This window comes from Lagenorhynchus albirostris, chromosome 12, assembly GCF_949774975.1.
Source record: "Lagenorhynchus albirostris chromosome 12, mLagAlb1.1, whole genome shotgun sequence".
NCBI lineage: Eukaryota > Metazoa > Chordata > Mammalia > Artiodactyla > Delphinidae > Lagenorhynchus > Lagenorhynchus albirostris.
Window position 1 is genome coordinate 42,405,979 of NC_083106.1, and position 22,430 is coordinate 42,428,408.

The window sequence follows — 22,430 nt, forward strand, 5'->3', positions numbered from 1 at the left end:
AAGAAATAAAGGGAATCCAATCGGAAAAGAAGAAATAAAGCTGTCACTCTTTGCAGATGACATACTATACATAGAGAATCCTAAAGACTCTACCAGAAAAATACTAGAGCTAATCAATGAATTTGATAAAGTAGCAGGATACAAAATTAATGCACAGAAATCTCTTGAATTCCTACACACTAATGATGAAAAATCTGAAAAAGAAATTAAGGAAACACTCCCATTTACCAATGCAAGAAAAAGAATAAAATACCTAGGAATAAACCTACCTAAGGAGACAAAAGACCTGTATGCAGAAAATTATAAGACACTGATGAAAGAAATTAAAGATGATACCAACAGATGGAGAGATATACCATGTTCTTGGATTGGAAGTATCAACATTGTGAAAATGACTATACTACCCAAACCAATGTACAGATTCAATGCAATCCCTATCAAACTACCACTGGCATTTTTCACAGAGCTAGAACAAAATATTTCACAATTTGTACGGAAATACAGAGGACCCTGAATAGCCAAAGCAATCTTGAGAAAGTAAAATGAAATCAGGCTTCCTGACTTCAGACTATACTACAAAGCTACAGTAATCAAGACAGTATGGTACTGGCCCAAAAAACAAAAATATAGATCAGTGGAACAGGACAGAAAGCCCAGAGATAAATCTGCGCACCCATGGTCACCTTATCTTTGATAAAAGAGGCAAGAATACACAAAGGGGAAAAGACAGCCTCGTCAGTAAGTGGTGCCGGGAAAACTGCACAGCTACATGTAAAAGAATGAAATTAGAACACTCCCTAACAGCTGACACAAAAATAAACTCAAAATGGATTACAGACCTATTGTAAGGCCAGATACTATAAAACTCTTAGAGGAAAACATAGGCAGAACACTCTATGACATAAATCACAGAAAGGTCCTTTGGACCCACCTCCTAGAGAAAGGGAAATAAAAACAAAAATCAACAAATGGGATGTAATGAAACTTCAAAGCTTTTGCACAACAAAGGAAACCATAAACAAGATGAAAAGACAACCCTCAGAATGGGAGAAAATATTTGCAAATGAAACAACTGACAAAGGATTAATCTCCAAAATTTACAAGCAGCTCATGCAGCTGAATATCAAAAAAACAAACAATCAATCCAAAAATGGGCAGAAGACCTAAACAGACATTTCTCCAAAGAAGATATACAGACTGCCAACAAACACATGAAAGAATGCTCAACATCACTAATCATTAGAGAAATGCAAATCAAAACTACAATGAGGTATCACCTCACACTAGTCAGAATGGCCATCATCAAAAAATCTACAAACAATAAATGCTAGAGAGGGTGTGGAGAAAAGGGAACCCTCTTGCACTGTTGGTGGGAATGTAAATTGATACAGCCACTATGGAGAACAGTATTCCTTCAAAAACTAAAAATAGAACTACCATACCACCCAGTAATCCCACTACTGGGCATATACCCTGAGAAAACCATAACTCCAAAAGAGTCATGTACCACAATGTTCACTGCAGCACTATTTACAACAGCCAGGACATGGAAGCTACCTAAGCCATAAAGAAGACGTGGCACATATATACAATGGAATATTACTCAGCCATAAAAAGAAACGAAATTGAGTTATTTGTAGTGAGGTGGAGGTACTTGGTGTCTGTCATACAGAGTGAAGTAAATCAGAAAGAGAAAAACAAATACCATATGCTAACACATATATATGGAATCTAAGAAAAAAAAATGGTCATGAAGAACCTAGGGGCAAGACAGGAATAAAGACACAGACCTACTAGAGAATGGACACGAGGATATGGGGAGTGGGAAGGGTAAGCTGGGACAAAGTGAGAGAGTGTCATGGACATATATACACTACCAAACGTAAAACAGATAGCTAGTGGGAAGCAGCCGCATAGCACAGGGAGATCAGGTCGGTCGTTTGTGACCACCTAGAGGGGTGGGATACGGAGGGTGGGAGGGAGGGAGGCTCAAGAGGGAAGAGATATGGGAACATATGTATATGTATAACTGATTCACTTTGTTATAAAGCAGAAACTAACACACCATTGTAAAGCAATTATACTCCAATAAAGATGTTAAAAAAATTGTGAGTCACTATATTGCACACCTGTAACATATAATATTATATAGTAACTATACATCAATAAAATTAAAAAAAAATAAAGATGGTACACAGATGGCGGAGAGAAAATAATCAGAGGGAGAAAGAAAAAAAAAAGCAAGTAGCCATGTTGGGGAGGTCCACATGGTAAGAAGCTGAGGACAGCCTCCAACCAAAATCCAGGAAGAAACTGAGGTCCTCAATCCAACAACCCATCAGTAACTGAATGCTGCCAACACGATGTGAGCTTAGAAACAAATATCTTCCTAGTCAAGACTCAGATGAAACTGCAGCCCCACTGACACCCTTGTGTCCCCTTGGATACCCCCTTGTGAGTGTCCCTCACTCAAACTCAGCAGGCCATGCTCAAACTCCTGACCCACAGAACATGAGAGAGAATGTATGTGTTGTTTCAAGCTTCTAAGTTTTTGGTAATAGTCATGTAGCAATAGATATCTAATATACACACAGTATCAACATATACCAAAAAAAGACACTAATCAGACTTCTTTGAAGAGATTAGTTTTCAAAATACAAATTTTCCCTCCAGGTGAAATCATACTGGAAGCAAATGGTGTAAAACCAGTTAGTGCGTCAAATAGGAAACCTGTTCGTTAGCACTTCCAGATCATGTACTGAGGCCTACCACCCAGGAAACCATTAACCTGTTACTCTGAAAAAGAGAGCTCTGTCAAGAGGAGGTGAGATCAACAAATAAAGCAAGAAAGAAACAATGCTATTTCTCTTTCTGCATATAATTCTTAAGTTTCTTACACAGGACAGGAAAATAATAAATTAAAACTTTATATTGCTAGGGGGACTATACCTCAACTTTTTAGTTCTTTTGGTTAATTTCCTGAAGTCATCTAGGACTTCAGCCTGTGCCGAGTGTATTTTCAAATTGAGGTAGTGTAAATCATTTTAAGATTCAGTTTCTAGTCCAAGTAAATATCCTGTGTCAATCTTGTAAATTAAGACAACACAAGAAAAAGGAAACAAAGAGCAAAATCACAAAACCTGCTGCTTCCAGAATCAGGATGTACCGAAAGCAAAATTAAAGCCAAGTTATTTTCCTCCTGCTGGAGATATGTGATCAATCTCCTAGAACATGTATGTTTTCCCCGTGCATAAAGAACTCTTAGAAAAGTTCCATCACTATATAGAATTTCACATTTCTAATAACTCAAGCCCCTTCCCATAAGCTATAAACCCAACTATTTGAATAGCAAATTTTTAAAAATCAGGTATCAGATTTCCAGGATAGAAATCTGTAAATAGTAAGAAATAAAGGATTGTGTATCTGGATATAAGATATATACTTTAGAAAAATGATGTCTTGTGAATTCTTTTTTTCTGGGAACAATTTATATCACCCAGAGAGTTTCAATAGGCATTAGAAATTGGAGTGCAAGGAGGGAGGGGAATAATATATATGAGCAGGGCATATGGCTTCACTGGTCCTAGATATAATGTCACTATTCTGTGATGTAAAATGTTCATGTCCTTGGCTGTATTACATGAATCAACTGGAGCATTAAAATAAAGAAATAAATTATAACAAAAGGATGATCTCTTATAAAAATTGGATGGAATTATACCCTTAGGTATAATTAATATAAATATAAATAATATAAAGGGTTTTGTTTACCATTTCATTTATAGTATGCTTAACTGGAAATGCTAAAAATAGGAATGAATGCCATGAATAACCTTGGTTTTTATACTTATTTACTCTCAGAAAAGAGAACTGTGCATCTATCTACAAAGTTTTATATCTTATTTGACTTTACTTTGTAAAGAATTTAGGCAGAGCAACAAGCACTAACTCTTTTTAATTTCCTCCCTGCCATAAAATTACCCTCAATTACTTACATCTCTATATCCATGCACCACATTCCCAGAAATATCTCCTGCTATGTCTCTACAACCAGCTGGGCAGAACTTGCTGGAAAAAAAATAAAGAATTTATATTTTATTAGGTCGTACTTAGTGTGAAATTATACTTAAAAGTATTTTCTCTCCTCTATACAACATGCAGGAATATCTTTCTTTAATGACAAATCAGAAACCTGATTTGTGAAAACACACACTTATCTAAAATATTCATCTGAAGGCAAGTTTTACACATTTGTTTGATATCAAAATTCATTATAAACTCTATTAAACAATGAGCTTCCCTAAAGCATCTTAATTGATTTTAAGGGGTCCAAGAAATGTTAAGTAAAAAGGTAAAGTTTCTAAATACAGTATATATAGCATAATCCTGTCTTTATGAAAAGAAATGTTTAAATAACAATTTATGTTTTCTATGGATAAAAAGATAACAAGGAAGAATATCTCTGGATTCTCTCTGAGTGTAGGAGTTTGAGAAACTATCAATTTCTGTGTTACTAACTCTGTAAATTTGGATTCACTCTACTAGCATTACCCAATTGGAACATAATGGAAGCCATACATGTTAATTTAAATATTCTAGTAGCCACATTAAAAAAATCAAAAGAAACAGGCAAAATTAATATTAATATTACTCATATATTTTGTTTAACCTAATATATTCAAAATGTATCATTTCCACATGTAATGAACAGAAAAATTATCAAGATATTTCCAGTCTTTTTTTTTAAATAAGTCTTCAAAATCTGCAGTATATTTTATACTTACAGCACACCTCAATTTGAATTAGTCAAGTTTAAATGCCTGGAGAGGGATGGTCCACATTAGTTATAAATTACTTTTGCAATCAGAAAAAAGGTGTATATTTTTTTTAGCTTTACTGGGGTATAGTTGACAAACAAAATTGTAAAATATTTAAAGTGTACATCATGATGATTTGATATACGTATACACTGAAAGAATTCCTCCCATCTAGTTAAACACAGCCATCACCTCATACACACACACACACACACACACACACACACGTGTATATATATATATATATATTTTTTTTTTTGGTGAGAATATTTAAGTTCTACTCTCTTAACAAATTTCAATTACACGATATGGTGTTATCAGCTATAGTCACCATGTTATACATTAGATCCTCAGACCTTATTCATCTCTATAGCTGAAAGTTTATACCCTTTTATCAACCTTTCCCTATTTCCCCTAACCTCCAGCCCCCAGTAACTACTTTCTGTTTCTATGAGTTTGACTAAAAGAGGTATATTTAAAATTAGGATTTCATTTGCTCAAGTCATTTTTCAAGAAACTTTTCAGAAACATGTCATGGCATATGGTATGGTTGGCTGTGGCTTAGGGTGTGTTGACCCAGGCTCTGTTACTACCTAACTAGCTATGTGACCCCGAATATTGCACATAATCCCCCTTAAATTCAGTTTCCTCTTCTGTAGTTCCTTCAAGCATCAACATATCAATAGGCCATGAGAGACAACCATACATCTAAAAAACGTGCAAAAGGAAACTCAAAACATTATGTGAACATTGACACCTTTAAAGACGAATGCCATAGGCCCTTGTTTCTATATATACCATATTACAGTAATGTTTGCTTGGTTTGTTCAAGAAGAATGTACCAGCCCAAGCAGATTCCAAAACAGCAGTTGCTTTTATTTCATTTCCTCTCAGTTTCCTCCTGCTGACTTAGCAAATTAGATGTGTAACAGAATCCAATGATCAAAACTACCCAAATAAATGGTTCATAATTCTTCCCCATTGACCTAGTGGAATCCAGCACTACAGCAATAATCAAGGAATTAAGAAACAGAAATAATGGAAATCCTATTACAGGTTTACAGTTCCTTATCCTAGCCCTTAGAGCCAGATGTATTTCAGAATTCAGAATTTGGGGGATTTTAGAAAAGTAAAATAGTGCCAATAATGTATATGATGTATGACGCCACTGAGGTCTGCAAATATTAATCAAAACATTAATATCTCTGTATCAAATATATGGATAGTCATATTAGGTCAAATACATAAAGACAAAATAGCCTCATGTTTAATTTAGTCCAATTTTGCTGTCAGCTGAATTTAAGGTCACGTTAATCAGGTACTGCCACCAAATGAGTTACAAAAATCTTTTGACTTTTAAAGCTTTCTGCATTTCACAATTATGGATGAAGGAATATGGCCCTGTACTAGTCATCACACCTCATCTTTAACTAAACTCTACAAACAGGCTGGGCTACAGCTTAGATGATCTGACACCATAACATCACACCGTAGGGCTGAATATATTCCTTTCTCTAAGAGGATAGGAAATGACTATTGATGCCCAGAGGCCCTGTCACCACCGGGACTGTACACGTATGGCTGGAAAGAAAATGCTGCTGAATGTCTGCATTGGATGAACAGCAACTTTGAGGGCAACATTTAATTACTGGTCATTTTCATTTTTGTCTTTTCTCAACTGACCTTCATATTAGTAAACACTAGAGTTGATTCTGCATTATAAAAGAATCTCATTTATTAGAGTATCGATGGATAGGACCATGGACTCTTAAGCTTGACTTTTGGGGTATTCTTATTTATTGTGTAGCCCGAAGCAGGTTATTTAATTGCTTTGTGCCTGTTTTGGGGGTAAAACAGAACCTGCCTGGCTGGTGTACTGGAACATTCACATGAGCTACCTATATGCTAACTCCAGAGACCTGTAGTGGTACTAAGAAAACACTCTAATGAGTTAGAGTTGTTGTTAGTGTTTTTGTTGACAATGACCTATAGACCAGTGGTTCTCAACTAGGGGTGATTTCTGCCCACCAGCAGACCTTTGGAAACGTCTGGAGACATTTATCGTGACTGGCTCATACAGGCCAGGGGTGCTGCTAAACGCCCACAATGCACACAACAGCACATCATCCAATCCAAAATATCAACAGTGCCAAGGCTGAGAAATCCCCCTCTAGACTTTTACTTTACAGATGAGAAAACGTACATCTAAGAAATTAAGTCATTTTTCCAGTTAAAGTAAAGCTGGGATGAAAATTTTCATCTCCTATTCTCAGTAGGTCTCTTTTTTGTGGGAAAGATAAAATGAACCCCTCCAGAATTACAAAGTCACTCCCAAATGCTGGCCCGGTAAAAAAATGCACTCTAGACTCCATTTTGGCTCATTGGTACTAGAGTAGAACTCAAGGGTCAGCGAACTGTGACCCATGGGCCAAATCCAGCCAGCGCCTTTTTTTTTTGAAATAAAGTTTTTTTGGAACACAGCCATGCTCATTCGTTCACATATATACTGTCTATGGCTGCTTCTGCACTACAAAGGCAACAGAAACTGTATGAACAGATGCAAAAGAGACTGCACGGCCTGCAAAACCTAAAGTATTTATTATCTGGACTTTGACAGAAAGTTTGCTGATCTCTGCTGTATAAGAAACCATTTCAAATATTCCTAATTAGTTACAACATAGATGATTTTTTTAAATTAAATTAAGTACAAGTAAGGTACTTTATCTGGTTTAATGTCAAGGAAAACAAAATATTCAGCAACAAATGACTGCAGCACAGCTAGGACACTGTATTTACCTGTATTCTGTCTTCAAATAATGGTTAGCTCGTTCCAAACACGTTATTAAATCTGTCATAAATAAAGATAATTGCAATCAGCTCTAAATATTTCTTTTAAAATGAAACAGTTTTTGAAAAGTATTTATTCGTTATCTAGTTATCTGAACTCTTCTGTTTAAAAATAAATAAAAACTGACACACTACCCCCAGGATTTCATCAGTTCCCTTCATTTTTCCTTTCTACCATCAATGACGGTTCTTCAGTATTTATCCAGTGAATGACAACAGAATCTATTTCCAACAAAAAACCCAACCCTGGTTAGTTACTATTCACTACATACCTACAAAAGACCATGTGTATAAGCTCCCCTGGCAGGAGGAAAACCATTTCAAGAGCCCAGTGTGGTTCAGAGAAGGTTCAGGAACATCTTAATTTAACAATTTAGCTAGTGGCAATCGAGCGACCACCGGGCCAGGAGTTTAGTGAGAAAGCAAAGAGCCTATCAGCTTTGATCAATGAGGACCAAGGACTTAAAAGCAGCGTGCTCTCTGGAGCAATTTATAGAACTGAACTAATACTCAGCAATGGAAACTCTAAGATACTGTGGATTTTGGTGCTTTTAGATGGACCTAGTATAGTTTCCAAAATATTCCACACTTGCTGCAGAAGTTCTTTCTTTCCTTAATCATTTCAGTAGTTCTTAGGGAGAACTGTATGCTGAACACTGGCCATGCAGGGGCCTGCTAGGATATTGCTCAGATCTGATTGGCTGAGTGAGAAATGAATGGGGTACCCCCTTCCCAGAGTATTTCTGCAGGAGGGGCCTGACAGCAGAAACTCTGGGCACCTCTGTGGCCCTGGCAGACCCTGGGCTGCATGGAAATTACTCTGGAGTTCGAGGCCTGGATGGGAGGCCACGCTTTCCTTTCCCATCAATATTCATGCTCCCCTTCTCTCCCGCTCACGCGCTAGCTGGATGGGTAGGGCACTTGGTGACAGTGACTTTCTCCTCCTCATACTCTCATGCTCCCATGCTGGTGCACTGGTGTGTATGGAGTGGGGGGGTGTCACTGGTTAAAAGGCTTGTCCCCTAAGCTAACAAAGGGGTTGGTGGAGAGCTCCAGAGAACAGCCAGACCTTAGGAGGGTCAGGAGGGTAGCCCCAAAGATACACAATCCATGATTTCTAGGAAAATGAGATCAACCCTCTCCCACATAAGTCAGCGGATCAGTCTAACGTGGGCTATGAAAGTATTCAGTTCAGACCTAGCTACTTACAAAGACACTGCATTCCTCTCTTCCCTCACATCTTAATTCTGGATCTGAGGTCACAGTTCTGTCCGGAGATGGTGACTAGCAAGAGGAATTCTTAGACAGATAAAGGTTTACAGATTTATGTTGGTCCTTCTGCTATACCTGGATGGTCGCTGCTGGCATACGTTAGCAAAAAACCCCGCCCAGAAATGTGGGATCCACTCTCAAAGCGAACAGTTACTTCACTGGTGTTCAGCAAGAGTTCTTTGGGCACAGTCATGCTTCCACAATACGGACCTAAAAACAAAGCACACTTGTAGCTCATTTCAAAATTTAGACCAGTACAAAGAATTGGTATATACATTTTTTCCCCTTAAATGTCAACTTTACCAGACAACACATACACATAAGATTATAATCTTTACCCAGCTGAAATTTTGCTTCATACTGAGACTAAGAATTAGTGACTGATTGTAAACTTGATTATACAGAGAAACAAGATGGGGGAAGTGGCCAATTCTAGATAAGAAATAGCTTGGAACTAGTTAATTGTGAACAACACAAGAGATAGGTTCCAATTTTTATAAGAAAGCGACTAACAAACAAAAATCAAAATATTTAGTTAAGAAAATGTTATAACAAAAGTGATATTCTAGGGACCTCCTAAATTTGCTTAAAGTATGGTCTAAATGCTTGCGTGCCAACCAAATTCATATGTTAAAATCCTAATGCTCAATGTGACAGTATTAGGAGGTGGGGCCTTTGGGAGGTACTTAGTTTCACAAGGGCAGAGCCCTCATGAATGGGATTAGTGCCTTTATAAAGGAGGCCCCAGTGAGCTTGCTTGCCCCTTCCAGCATGTGCAGACACAGGGAGATGGCTATGAACCAGGAAGGGGGCTCTCACCATCCACTACACCGTACCTGCTGGCACCATGATCTTGAACTTCCCAGCCTCCAGACTGTAAGAAATAAATGTCTGTTGTTCATAGGTTACCCGGTCTGTGATATTTTGTTACAGCAGACTGGAGAGACTAAGACAGGTAGTAAAGAAAATGTTATCACAAAAATGATATTCTCCTAAATTTGCTCAAAGAAACTCACAAGCTCCCTTTTGCCAAGAAAGTTCCACTACTGTATAGCACAGGGAACTATACTCAATATTTTGTAATAACCTATAGGGAAAAGAATCTGAAAAAAAAAATATATGTATAACTAAACCACTTTGCTGTACACTTGAAACTAACACAACACTGTAAATCAACTATACTTCAATTTTTTAAAAAAGTGTAAAGAAAAAGAAAGTTCTAGAATTAAAAGACTGTCCAATACAGGGTAAAAATCTTATTCTCATGCAATTTGCACACTTCTCTTTCTCTTCTTTACCACTCTTAACAGCAACTTCTGGTTAACTCATATAATTTATTTTGATTTGTAAAATGAAGTTTATAAGAAAGCAGAATAATGTCTAAAGGCTTTTGAAATACCACAGTATAAATTATACAATTAAGAGTATAACATAGGGAGACGCAAGAGGGAAGAGATATGGGAACATATGTATATGTATAACTGATTCACTTCGTTATAAAGCAGAAACTAACGCACCATTGTAAAGCAATTATACCCCAATAAAGATGTTAAAAAAACAAAATAGTATAACATATTGTTTCTAAAATACGTTGCTTGAAAAGCAATAGGAAGCTCTATGAACTTTCAAAAGACAAAATTAGGGCTTCCCTGGTGATGCAGTGGTTGAGAATCTGCCTGCCAGTGCAGGGGACACGGGTTCGAGCCCTGGTCTGGAAAGATCCCACATGCCACGGAGCAACTAGGCCCACGAGCCACAACTACTGAGCCTGTGCGTCTGGAGCCTGTGCTCCACAAGAGAGGCCGCGACAGTGACAGGCCCGCGCGTCGCGATGAAGAGTGGCCCCCGCTCGCCGCAACTAGAGAAAGCCCTCGCATAGAAACGAACACCCAACACAGCCAAAAATAAATAATAAATAAATTTTTTTTAAAAAGACAAAATTAGATTTGGAGCTTAAAAAAAAAAGACCTTCCTAAGAATACTCAAGTTGAAGTTTAGTTTGCAAACTGTCATCTTGAAAGTCAAGTATGCAAGACAGGATAATTTCTCTAAAAATAGGGGTTAGCAAGTCAATTTTGAAGACCGGTATTCTTCATCAACTTCTCCCAAAATTGAACAGTATAGAAAGAGTCAATGGAACAACAATGACAACATCAGGTTAAGGGAAGAAAAAGATCACTCCAAGTCAATGTGAGTACAACTAGTCACACCAGCCAAAGCCAACATAGGGACCAAACTGCTAAAAGATGCAGAAGATCGTGAACACAACTCAGCCTTCCTTTCCTGATATAAGGGATCAAATTTCTCTTCTGTCCTGTCCAGGTGTCACGTTCTGAAGATGTGATAACATGAGAGAAATGCTGTGTGTTTACATGCCCCAGATCTCAGTTGTTGCCTATTATTAAATTATAATGAAATCCAAATAAAAAGGATCATCTCTCTCTTTAGAAACACTCATCATATACAATTACTTACATGAGTTAATACCTGCAAATTATTTAGAATGGTACCTAGGATATAAAGTGTTAAGTACTCGTTAAATAAATACATACATTAAAACAAACAAACAAATAAATAATGCCTGTTTTCCTTTTAGACAATGTTCCATGGGGTTAGGGACTTTTCTATATCCGTCACTATCTCAAACACCTTGTACGTGTGACAGCTTTCCAAATATTGTTTGAATCAAAATGAAGTTAAATGTTCTTCTATTTGCAACAGCTGGTTTTTAAAAACCAAACATGATTATAAAGATACATAAAATATTTAATCCTGTCATTACAAAATAGCATGAAGAAGCAAGAAAAGTGTGGAAAAGCAAGAAAGGAAAAGAAAATCATTAGTGTGGTAGATATATGGATTTTTTGATCTTTAAGAGTGCTCACAAGCATGGAAGATAGGCAATACTAAATGAATTTTTGTATAATACAGTAGAATAAGCATTTTTGCAAAATTAAAGTGAGTCAGATTACTGTGCTTGACTTACGCAACTCATTCTCAGTTTGTTTTAAATAAGTTTCAAATTCATTTGTTCTTTGCACAGGTAAGTGAGATACTTACTTTGCAAACTTAAGAACAAAGATGAAATACCTAGTAACTTGTTGCTATTAATAAATCAGAATATTTTTCTAATCATATTTATTTCTTCCAAGAAGAAATAACAACATATATACTCTTCTCCAAATCATGATGACGATACCATACCAATCTCTCCTTAAACTTCTATGTGCATTCCAATGAATTCTAACAAAAACAGTGAGGAAAAGTCTAAATTGATAATCAGTGAGAACTTGTTTGAAATTTTTTTAGTTGAAATATATTTGACATATAACACTATAATGTAAGGTATACAACATGTAATAATGTATATTGTAATATACATATTGTATAATGTATAATAATAATATATATTATAATAATATAATAATAATAATGTAATAATATAATATTGTATAATGTAAGGTATACAACATGTTAATTTGATACATTTATATATTTTAATATGATTGTCATTGTAGGGATAATTAGCACCTCTATCACATTACATAATTATCATTTCTTCTTAGGGGTTGGAATAATTAATTTCTAGTCTCTTGTTTGATGATTATAATATTGTTGTCTATATTCACTATACTGTACATTAAATCTCTAGGGCATATTTGTTACTCATTGCAAGTTTGTACCCTTAAACAACATGTGTCCTATTCTCCCACCCTCCATCCCCTCGTGACCACCATTTCATTCTTTGTTTTTACCAACTTGTCTTTTTTAGATTCCATATGTAAGTGGAGATCATACAGTACTTGTCTTTCTCTGCCTAGCTTATCTCACTTAGCATAATGTGCTCAAGGTCCATCCATGTTGCTGCAAATGACAGGATGCTCTTCTTTCTCGTGGTTGAATAACTGGAATTTTTTTAAAAGATTTTTATGGAACAGTTGAAAGGAAAGGTTGCAAAATTATAAATATTTTACACAAATAGATAAGAATGTATGCCATTACACTAAGTTGTTGTACAATACATACAATTTCCTAGATCAAAACAAAATAAAAACAGTAAAACTCTAACTTGGTTGCATCCTCCCAAAGTCATGGTAGGCATGGTAGGTAAACATTTCTGGAAGAAGTTCAAAGAAAGAAAATGGGAACACACACACACTTTAATCACCGTTACCCCACAGGCACCATCCCTCTCACATTTTCATTGATGTGCTGCAAACACGTAACTAAACCCTAGCAGGGACAGGGCATGCCCTGTGTATACAAATGCCATCATTAAAAGTTATTTGACAGGTTCATCAGGGCACAGCCATCACAACAGCAGGAGGCAGCTGTAGCCCAGGGTGGGGAACTGAAGCTGAGGGTTGGCTGCGGTATCACCTTTGGCAAAACACCCAAATTATTGCCTGTCTGGAGGTCTGACAGATAAAGATTCCTTTTCACAGATTAGAAGTTAATAACTGCATTCCTAGAATTAAAAGGGAAAAAGAGATGAAAATAGAAAAATGTGAGTGGCAGTGAGAGGGAAAAATAATTAATGGGAAACCATGAAAGGAGTCTGTCCTAAGCAATGCTCTCAGTTTTCAGCAGACTCCCTGGAGGATGATATCTTTTCTTATGAAAGCCTTTCACCACCCACACCTGCCCCAAAGATATATTTACTGTTAGTACTCTCTGTCCCAATTTTTCAAAAGGATCTACACCTGTATTTGAACATGCACAATGCCACTGGAAACCCAAGTAAGAGCTCAGAGGTGACTTCTAGCTTTGACCATGGTTATATGTGCCCTCCTGTGCAGTGTTCCTAGATTGGTAAACCTGTTTCAATTCACAGTCAGACTGAACCCCAAACCTTCTTGAGTGGTTCTGAAGACCTCTAGCAGACCTAAAAGTAAGACTCACAGTCTGCATAGAGGTTTGCTTCACAACTGGCAGTGCTGTGTTTCACAGAACTTGGACTTGCTGTCTAACAATGACCTTCCTCCTCACCTCTATCCTTGTCTGGGAAGCAGGTTCCACCTTTGTAGTCTCAAATTCCCACCAGATTGGGAGACAGCAGAAAGGCAGTTCATCAAGTAGGCAGAAAAATCAAAAAAATAAATCCTCTACCTTTTGTGGAATGCAGTGAGTCACCCTGGATTGTGGGAAAAGCCATCAATGACACCAAATGGAATAGCATGTGGCATTTGGCACCAGACATGAGACCAAGAGCTAGCAGACAATGGACTGATTCCTTGGACAAAAGGAATAAAGGGCCAGGAACCCTAGGAGCTGCCTGCTTTGAGCACAGTAGGCCAGTTCCTCTCAACACATCCCCTGTTCCATGAGCAGCTGAGAAGGGAAACCCTTTATCTTCCCACGTGTGAATAAAAGCAAACTGTCCTACAAGGAAGAATGAACTGCCTGCCTGGAGCCAGTCCTCTGGATTCTCTGGCAATCTGACAATCTGTGCAGCAATTTATCCTCCTGCTGCATTCTCCATGGCCTGTCTGCCTAAGTCTCCAGACATTACAAGGTAATATTTTGTTTAGTAACTGTTCCAAGTCATTACAGATGGGTCTATGCTTTTGATCTTGAAACTGACAACAGTAAGTTATTGTTTCATCTGTGAAAAAGATGTGTTTAAAAAATGGTATGCATGCTGTTAAAGGAAATCAAAGAGACCCCTCCCTCTCCATAACCGGGGGTGAAAAACAGAGAGCAAATAAAAAACTTAAGTCTTGACAGATCTGCCATAAATCAAACTGAACAACAAAAAACTCCTAAAAACCTTCATTAGCCTTACGAGCACCAGCTTAAGCACACATTTAATTTCTCATGACAGATAAGAACATGCCAATGAGATGAAGTGATGCTCCCTGGGAGAGCCACTGGCAGAGCCAACCACTCGGCACACCATCAGCCAGCTGCCAGGGAAGTGGTACCTGGCACGGCCCAGATCTGGGTGCAGAGGCGTGCTGATAAAACAGTCTCCAGAAATGTCGAGGCTGCAAACGCCACTGGACTTGTGTCCATTTTCCTTTTGTTATTTTTTTTTTCTATGCAGTCAGATGGCAGGGTTTGTCCTTGCTTGCTAATTGCAACAGGTCACTGTACAAAATTACAGAATTTTCAGGGCCATTTTCTTTGAAAAGGAGGGAAATTAGCATAAAAAAAGGGATATTCCTGGACTGTGTCATTAAAACCATAGTCACGTAAGAATGTAAGTGGTATCCCTGGAGAGTTTTGGTCTCTGGTTCCCAGACAAAAATCAGTGACAGATGATAAATGAACCAGGCAGATTCCTAGACAAAGGTGCAGCTTTACTTGGGGCTAGGGACTCAGGTCAAGAAGCGCTTTCACAGCAGAACCCACCTAGGCCATTACTTCTCTCCCAACAAAAGATGGCAATTGGCTGAAATGAATCACAGTGCATCTCTGGGAAAGTGTTTGAGGAAGAGGAGGCGGTGGAGGCCAATACTTCCTCTCCTTGACGATTATGGTTATGTTAATGAGACATCTAGCATGGAACTTTCTGGCTGATATAACCTTTTTTATAAGTTGACGATTCTTTCTGTATTCTACCTTGGCATAAAAGGCAAAACAAAGCAAAACAAACAAAAATCAGTCCTTCTCAAGCATTTCCACCAAAGTAGCCTCAGTCATAGAGGAGGACGCACCTCTGGGGTGGGTGAGGCCCAAAACAACTTTCCATAAGCTTCTTCAAAGGCTTTTGCTTTATCAATAAAAGTCCTAAGAATTTTGCATTCTCCATAACATGGCTGTGAGACATAAACAATGTATAAAATAGAGGCTGCCAATCTTGTATTTTTCTCTATTTGGAATTTTTAAAAAAAACAACAGGCAAGGCATAATGATTAGACCTTACTGCAATATGCCAGGTATTGCATATTGCAATAAGTATCATTCTAAACTATTATCACAGAAATCTTGTTGCAATTATGAGTCAAAACACTTAGTATTATTTCCTACTTTTCCCATTTCTCTTGTTCCTGGTGTAATATAAATATTAACGGTTGACTTCATATCGTTGTACTTCTAAGTCACTGACAATGGTTAAAAAAATACTGGGGGTGGAGGTGGAAGTACAGGAAGTGTAAGAGAACAATTCTGGAACTTCCTGGCTTTTCTATAGTGCAAATCATTTAGCACAGCACAGCTAATTTAACTGACTACAATTAGGTTCACTGACCATGATGTCTCCCTTAGTCAAAAAGACTAAGATGCATTTTTTTAAACCTTGAATTTATACTAGCACTCTGCGTGTGAGTGACTTCTCAGAACTCCATTTGGTTCTCAGACCCCTAGGGGAAGGCCTGCAGAGGTCTCCATTTCTTGTTCATCATTCAGCAAATAACGAACAAGAACTACAGCTCACTTCTGCACAAGCCACAGGATCAGATGGCTTTTGTCACCCTGAATGGGAATGGCACGGTGCTTAAAAGTGGGATCCCTGGAGTCAAATGCCCAGACTTGAATCCCAGATCTAGTTAAGTGATTGTAAGCAAGTTACTTGACCTCTTTGAGCTTCAGTTTCCTTATGTGTGGAGGCTAATAATAGGCCCCCTCTTACAGGGCTATTACGAGGGTTAAGTGAGTAACTCTGGAGCGCCAAAGCACAGTGTACGGCACAGATGAACACTCCACTGCAGACACCTTCTTTACTGTTTCATGGTCTTTTCTATATGCTAAGTAGAGTCCGAAAATTTTAGGTAGATCAAGTCTTTCTTTAAATGAGGAGGGGATATTTATTGATACAGGAATCTTTTTTTTTTTTTTTCTGCGGTATGCGGGCCTCTCACTGTTGTGGCCTCTCCCGTTGCGGAGCATAGGCTCCGGACGCGCAGGCTCAGCGGCCATGGCTCACGGGCCCAGCCGCTCCGCGGCATGTGGGATCTTCCCGGACCAGGGCATAAACCCGTGTCCCCTGCATCGGCAGGCGGACTCTCAACCACTGAGCCACCAGCGAAGCCCGATAGAGGAATCTTACTGTAAATCTTCCTACAGTGTGAAAAAAGACACTCAAATTTATAAGCTTATAGATTTTTAAATATATAAAGTTTGCCAAGATCAAGCTACATGCAGTCAGACTCGTTAAACGCTGACTGAGCATCTGCCAGTGTAAGACTACGCTAAGCAACAGAGGATAAGCGAAGGATGAATAAAATGCAATTCCTTCCTCAGAAAACCCCCTATCTGGTAGAGAAGCTAAAATAATGATCTCAACCTGAGATTGGTGCTGCATTGACGGCTTAGAAAAACAACGTGAGTCCAGACGAGGGACCGACTGGAGCTGCTGGACATCAGAGGAGGTTCTAGGGTAAGTGGCATTGGATTTGCTTTGTGTTTGTGTGTGTATGTGTGTGTGTGTGTGTGTGTGTGTGTGTGTGTGTTAGAAGGGGCAGAAAAGCAGGGGAAGAAATAGAGGAAGAAATAACACATGGAAGAAATAACATCATCAAATGTACCGAACATGAAACTGTGTGATATGTTTAGGAAAAGGCATAGGAGATGCGGAGACTCAGAGATGTGGCTGGAGGACTTCCCTGGTGGTGCAGTGGTTAAGAATCAGCCTGCCAATGCAGGGGACATGGGTTTGAGCCCTGGTCCAGGAAGACCCCACATGCCACAGAGCAACTAAGTCCGTGCACCACAATTACTGAGTCTGTGTTCTACTTAGCCCATGAGCCTAGAGCCTGTGCTCTGCAACAAGAGAAGCCACCGCAATGAGAAGTCCGTGCACTGCAACAAAGAGTAGCCCCCAGTCGCCGCACGAGAGAAAGCCCACGCGCACCAATGAAGACCCAACGCAGCCAAAAAATTAATTAATTTTTAAAAATGATGTGGTTGGAAATGTGAGTGGGAAGAGAGTGCGCGAGCGAGCCTTGAACCATGCTAACAAGTGTCTGTGGACAGTGGGACACAATAATAATTTTTGAAATAAGGAAAGAAAGAAATTATTACAACAATATTTAACAAGATAATCGTAGATGGTCCGGAGGGAATGGAGACTGGTGAAAGGAGAGAGGGGAAAATCAGGAAGCTCTTTCTATAAGAAATAGATACAAAGATGTGGACTGGTGGTGGCAGTGAAAATAAAAGGCCAAACTGAATGTACCATGGGCTTAGGGAACATGGGTTCTCGGCTCATCTCATGAAGCTGGATGGAGAAAATCTGTCCACGAAGCTCTTTCTGGCTCAGGGAACCCCTGCCACAGGCTTGGACTGATTTGGGTAACTTTAGGTCACCAGGAACGCACCAGGATGGGTAGGGTGGGGTGTGCTGCCGCAACTCAGCCTCTGCTGGGTGGAAGGAGCGTTCTCGGGGTATTGAGAGGGACCGATGTGTTCTCTGCTCTCAGACATCTTAGACAAAGAATGAACTGTGTGCAAGGCCATTGGGGAGGAAGAGGGGGTGGACAGGGGGGAAGGGCAAGAGGAGGAAGGGGAGTAGGGAGGGAGTGATGATGGTGGCTAACATTTCCTGAATGCTTGTTATGTGCCAGACATCATTCTTGTAAGTTATATATACCTGTGCCTCAATCACCCGTATGTGGCGGATACTATCATTTTGCCCATTTTAAAGATGGGGATACGGAGATACAGAAAGTTAAGTAATTTGCTCAAGGTCATGTAATGAAAAAATGAGTAGTACGGCAGGAATTTGGAGCCCGGCAGTTTAATTCCAGAGTCTGCACTCTTAAGCCCAAGTGAAAACTCTGCATAGAAACAGAAGTGCTCATCTCAATCCATGCTGAAGGCCAGCCTGGTGTTATTGATCCACAGTGACCTAGGCGGGGAAGTCTCTGAAACTACGTGAGAACAAGGTCCTCTGAGATCCCGAGGAACCAGTATCTGGCTCCCACCGAGATTGCTCCAGCAGGTTAGGAATAGCCCTAAACTCTGCCCACTGGGGGAAGATCAACTTTCATGGAAAACTGGGACCGAGTCAATCATCTTGAAATATCAGGAAACAGAAATGACAGTTTCTCTGGGATCCCCAAAAGCAGTCATGACGGAAACAAACCTCTGGATGAATTCTTTGTGGTCAGTAAGACTGGAAATGGAACTTAACCAGTAAAGGTTAGAGGGTCCATAACAAGTTTTAAAGTTGAGAATAACGATCTTCAATATGAATTCATAGCCTTCCCTCTTCAGTGTCATAAATCAATGTGAGACGTTTCATATTTTAAATGTACGTATACTGGTATGACACGATGCCTGAATCAGCACCTACTCTTCCCCCAAGTTCAAGATATTTAATATCTTTAACATATTTAATATTTTATATAACTAACCTCTTATTATTTTACATCACAAATATAAAAGGGAGGAGATTGAGAATCAGTACCAAAGCAGCAATCTGAACTGTACTATAGAACAGCTAAGAGCTTCATGATTCTGATTGGATTCTAGACCAGAAAAGGGACATGAGTGTTTCTTTTGAAGGGAGGCTCTGTTACTTTGGTCTCTTAAACAAAAATGCAGAATACCCTTAGTTATAGTGAGAACAATCTCTACTAATCAAAGTATGATACTTCTTAAACATTTTTTTTGGCCAGGATATTAGTACACATGATCTTAAAAGTCAGTATATATGTTCACAGCCCAAAATTTTTATACGTTTAAAAGTTTATGTTTAAAAGTAACTTTAAAATCTTATTTTGTTCTTAAGCAGCATATATTCTAAAGTGAGGTTGATCTAGTTTATCAACTTTGCTGCATCCTGGCTGTTTCAAGAGTATTTTAAAAGGGAGAATCCGTGTCTTAACTCAGCCACAGATATATGTAAGTACATTCTTTTAACTGATGTTTGAATCTGAAATATCAGCCCTCATTATCATACATGACAAACAGAAGAATAACAACCCCATCTTATTTGTATCAGGTCTCTTAACAATCAGTGAGATCAGGTGCGTATTTTGTTTGATCACTGTGAAAGCTGGTGTGGGTCACACTTGTTTATAGTATTAAACGTTTTGCTACCACGAATGAAAGCACCCGAAGTATATGAACCAAACATTTAAAACAAAATCGGCATGGGGGGGGGTGAACCATTACAAATGAACTGCATAAGGATTAAAACTATATAACTTCAGCATATCCACAATGGTTAATGCAATCACATTGCAACTATGTCCACTCTTGGCAGAGCTTATAAACAGGGATGCCAGAAACATTATTCTTTTTCCAAACATTAACTCCACATTCAAAAGTCTGATAGTGTTGAGTCTTAAAATCTCTTGGCAACGGGTTTTAGCCATTAGTTGAAAAAAACTGAGCTGGATAAACCAAAACTATTCAGCTCTTTCAGCCATACATGTCACCTTTAGAGCCCTGTATACTGGAATTGCAGGAGGTACTCTAGAACATATGGTCCCCGCGGGGGGAACTGCAGTGGGTACTTCCCTTGACTGCCGGCCCAGGCAACAGCGCTTTGGATCCCTGAGACCCTCCCTCCACAGTCCTGTGGCCACACTGACTGCAGAGGGGCCTTCCCCACTCCAGGGAGCTGGGCAACAGTCCCAAAGGAAGGGACACTCCCTGAGCTTGCACAGGCCAACAAAGCACTCCTCCCCCTCTTCCTTCTCTCTCTCCTCTGCAGATGATACACTCCTCCAGGAGGTTCAAAGTGACCAGGGGACTATTTTAACTAAATTAAAATACAGGTCTAAAGTTAGTGTTCTTGGGCAAAGAAAATCTACTTTTTTAAGAAACGTATGTTTATTAGAGAAAAAAATAGAGAGTAGAGAGAAAATATAACAATACCCAGAGTTGAACCTTTTAAAGTCCTCCTTCTAACATTTTGCTACAATTATGTTCTGTCTTACTTTATTCAGAGGCTTTTTTCTATTATTAGGACATTACTGTGTATTCATATTTTACCTAACACTATATCCTAAGCAGCTTTCTATGTTAATAGTCTTTTCACCAAGTAGCTGCTTAATATTGCAGGTATTACATGTTTTACTGAACTGGTTCCTCGCCGTTGAATTTGCCAATTCACTTTTAAAGCCACTTATTCACGGAGTATCTACTACATTCAAGTCACTGGATTAAATATTGTAAGTATACATATATGAATAAGTGGCTCCTCCCAGAATGCTCTTCAAAACTACAAAAGACACAAATCTATATATGCAGCATACACACATATGCATGTGTACACCTGCTTATACCTGGCCCTAATACACACATATGCATGTGTACACCTGCTATACCTGGCCCTAAGCCACTTAATTTTTTTTTTAAGGGCACATTAATTTTACTCAGGTTGAGATAGAACTTTTTCAGCCTATATGTAATAAGATTTTCCTAACAAAGAAAATCTGTAGTTCTGACTACAAGAAAATCTAGAATGTACTTCTTTTTAAATATGCTTATAGGATTGAAGTATTCTAATTTCCTTTCCATGCATTCCTTTTATTGCTAATTTCTGTTATTCTTGTCTGCTGGATTTGCCTTAACATGACTGATCAGGGAATCTTTTACGTAGCCTCAAAAGAAAGAACTTCTGAGCATCGTTAAATATTTTATCTTAAGAACATCCCCAACCCAAAGTATTAACTACACCTGTGTTTTAGGCAAAATTGCTGTATGATGTAATACTGGGCTGGGTCCACCTGGGAAGGGTGATAAGGCACTGAGTTTTTCTTTGGGTGTTGGTACTGGGAGAGGAACAGACATCTGGAAACAGATGTTTTAGAGCCACAAAGACATAGATATAAATTTTCCTTTCAGCCCTTAACTAGCTTTGTGATCTTCAGCATGTTCCTAAAATAGAATAAAATAAAATACTCAACGTACCTCAGTTTCCCTGTTTGTAAAAAGGAGTTAATAATATTTACCTTGCAGGGTGGATGTAAGGATTCCAGAAAACCTACGTGAGGCCAAGCATGTGCCTGACATACAATGAGTATGCTTATTTCTATAATGAGTATATATTCTGTTTTTAAAAGACAAACATAACTATGTAGGAAAAAATTTAAAGAGAAAAACGAATTTACTGGGCTTTATTGAAATGAATTGCAATTCATTACTCACTTCCTAGTGAAGAGTCTAAATCTTGAAAATTCAAGAAGCTGGAAATGTGGACTAGAGTGCCCTGAGGCCAACCAAGATCACCTTGTAACCCAGCTCCTAAAATGTAGTTAATCCCAGGCTTTTCCTCCTTTTTGTGTATTTGGGAATATACAACAAAGACAATGGAGTAGACGCCTTGGTGTGGGAAAGCCACATCCATTCTCTTATCCTGTTTCAGGACGATTTGCTCCCCTCTCTAGTTCTCACCTCAGCCCCCAAGCTGAGAGAGACCCAGAGCAACAGAGGTGATTAGCTGCTGCTCTGTCAGCAGGTGGAATTAACTGCTCATCTTTTGGAAAAGGAGATGCTTCCCCACAGAGACTAGTGTGGAAAAGCCGTTTCTGGCCCTGCAGCGCTTTCCCTCGCGTTTTACACAGGAGCTCTGACACTCAATGCCCTCTGAATCTGAAG

At 38.7% G+C, this 22,430-nt stretch overlaps 1 protein-coding gene across 6 annotated transcripts in view; it reads right to left on the reverse strand.

Annotated features, from left to right (window-relative positions):
* Positions 1–22,430, reverse strand: part of DCBLD1 (discoidin, CUB and LCCL domain containing 1) — a 69,516-nt gene that overhangs the window by 22,125 nt on the left and 24,961 nt on the right. For 4 of the 6 annotated variants that reach the window (XM_060167585.1, XM_060167584.1, XM_060167586.1 and 1 more), the window contains exons 3-5: positions 9,012–9,146; positions 7,614–7,665; positions 3,996–4,068 (exon numbers count right to left, since the gene is read on the reverse strand). In XM_060167585.1, coding sequence (XP_060023568.1) covers positions 3,996–4,068; positions 7,614–7,665; positions 9,012–9,146 — 260 coding nt within the window. The other 2 variants (XM_060167587.1, XM_060167588.1) reach the window with 2 other exon arrangements.